Here is a 1,680-nt window from a genome sequence, read left to right on the forward strand (position 1 = left end):
TAGTTCACACATCTTTCCAGGTTTATTTTCATACTCATAAACATTCATAAATATTTTTACAAAGCAATGGTCACATCATGAATACTACCCACAATGGTATCCTGGTCAAGTCAAATTCATCTTATTTAGTGTCCACATAGGTGTGTACAATCATGTCTGTGTAGCCTTCCACTGTGTGTGCAATAAAATTTAATAATTCCCTATCACTGGGCATTTTTGTTTTACTAATTAGATATTGTGACCCATACCTCAAGAAGCATTTTATACCCCCGTATCTGTTGTAATGATTCCCTTAAATGGAACTGCAAGATACACAGTGACTTTTTTTGAGGCTTTAAGATGTCTTTACGGTACATCTGTTACATCCTGCTTCCACACAAATTCCTCCGTGTAGCCAGTGCCCAGGCTACAGCTGTCAGCACATGTGAAGACCGCCAGGGTGCCCCAGTCAACACTCCTGCCCAGGCTGTCAGCCCAGCAGCTGAGGCATGACCTAAGAAGAGGGTAACACGATGAGAATGGGGCTCAAGGCAGGAACACAATCTTTCAACGGAACTGCTCTTCCGGGCTCTATTGTAGCAGGACTACACAATAGGTATCGTATACTGTTAACTCTGGACAATCTAAAAATATTATGCAATATCAAAGCCCCTCTCTCCTTCATCTGACCTGTTTGGTGTTTCTCCTCCATTTGAGAAAAAGATTGGTTCATGAGTTCTCTCACCTAATTATTATTATTACTATTATTTATTGCTAATATGCCACAAAACAGAGCTTTTCGGCCAACTTTTATTTTATGTCATTTAAGAGTTGAACAGAAGTTGTTATTCCAATTCAAGAAACATCACTAGTTGTAATGAATACAAAAGAACATCTACCATGATATGAAATTACTTTGTACAGATTTTGTCACCTCATCTCAGGCATTGAGAGATTTGGTACTAAGAGCCAAGCAGTTTTGGATATATTCCTTATAATTATTTTTTAACCAATAAAACAAACCTACAACTTCCTAAGATTAGTGTTCGACTTTGGGTCCACCTGACCCAAATGGGTTTTAATGCCAACACCTCCTTTGGAAAATACATTTAATGTTTTTATCAGTTCTAACAAATTCAGAAGCCAGTATTAAACCGTAAGGGCTCTTAAATTAAAAGACCTTATCTAGTGGCATTAGAAAAAGTATGATTTAAAAATTATGGAAATAATGAGATACTAAAAATAATGACATCACTCTAGTGGAGGAGTGTGTGGATGGTAAGAAACTAAGTACTCATTATCACAAAAATCAGGACAATAAGTCATGCCTGAAAACTAGCAGACTGACAGCTGTCAAAAGCAAACTTTTTAAGAGACACAAGTACAGATTAAGCATCTGTAATCCAAAACCCAAAATAGTCCAAAATGTGAGACTTTTTAAGTGTCCTGGTTATCCCACTGCGAAGTCATAGTTAAAATGTCGTGAGCCAGCTGGTGGCCTGGTGGTGAAGGTGGCTGGATCCCACATGGCCAGTGGTGCAGTTCAAGTCTCAGATTCTTATTTCTTGAGAAAGTCGCCAGATGCCTGTGTGTGTATGCACCAAATACTTTAAAAAGGAGGGAAAAATGGAGAAGGGATTGCAGTGTGACCATGCCCTGTGGAGTGAGGGGTGTTTTCTTGCTTTCTTCCTCCTTCCTTTC

The 1,680-nt window shown here is 38.8% G+C and overlaps 1 protein-coding gene across 1 annotated transcript in view; it reads right to left on the reverse strand.

The window, feature by feature from the left end:
- PDCD2 (programmed cell death 2) overlaps nt 1-1,680 on the reverse strand; it is a gene marked incomplete in the record, with an annotated part of 8,759 nt that continues 7,079 nt past the window's right edge. The window contains 2 exon segments of the mRNA XM_014586397.2: nt 1-475; nt 477-493. Coding sequence (XP_014441883.2) covers nt 346-475; nt 477-493 — 147 coding nt within the window.

Source organism: Tupaia chinensis, unplaced genomic scaffold, assembly GCF_000334495.1.
Source record: "Tupaia chinensis unplaced genomic scaffold, TupChi_1.0 Scaffold000132_1, whole genome shotgun sequence".
Classification (NCBI taxonomy): Eukaryota; Metazoa; Chordata; class Mammalia; order Scandentia; family Tupaiidae; genus Tupaia; species Tupaia belangeri.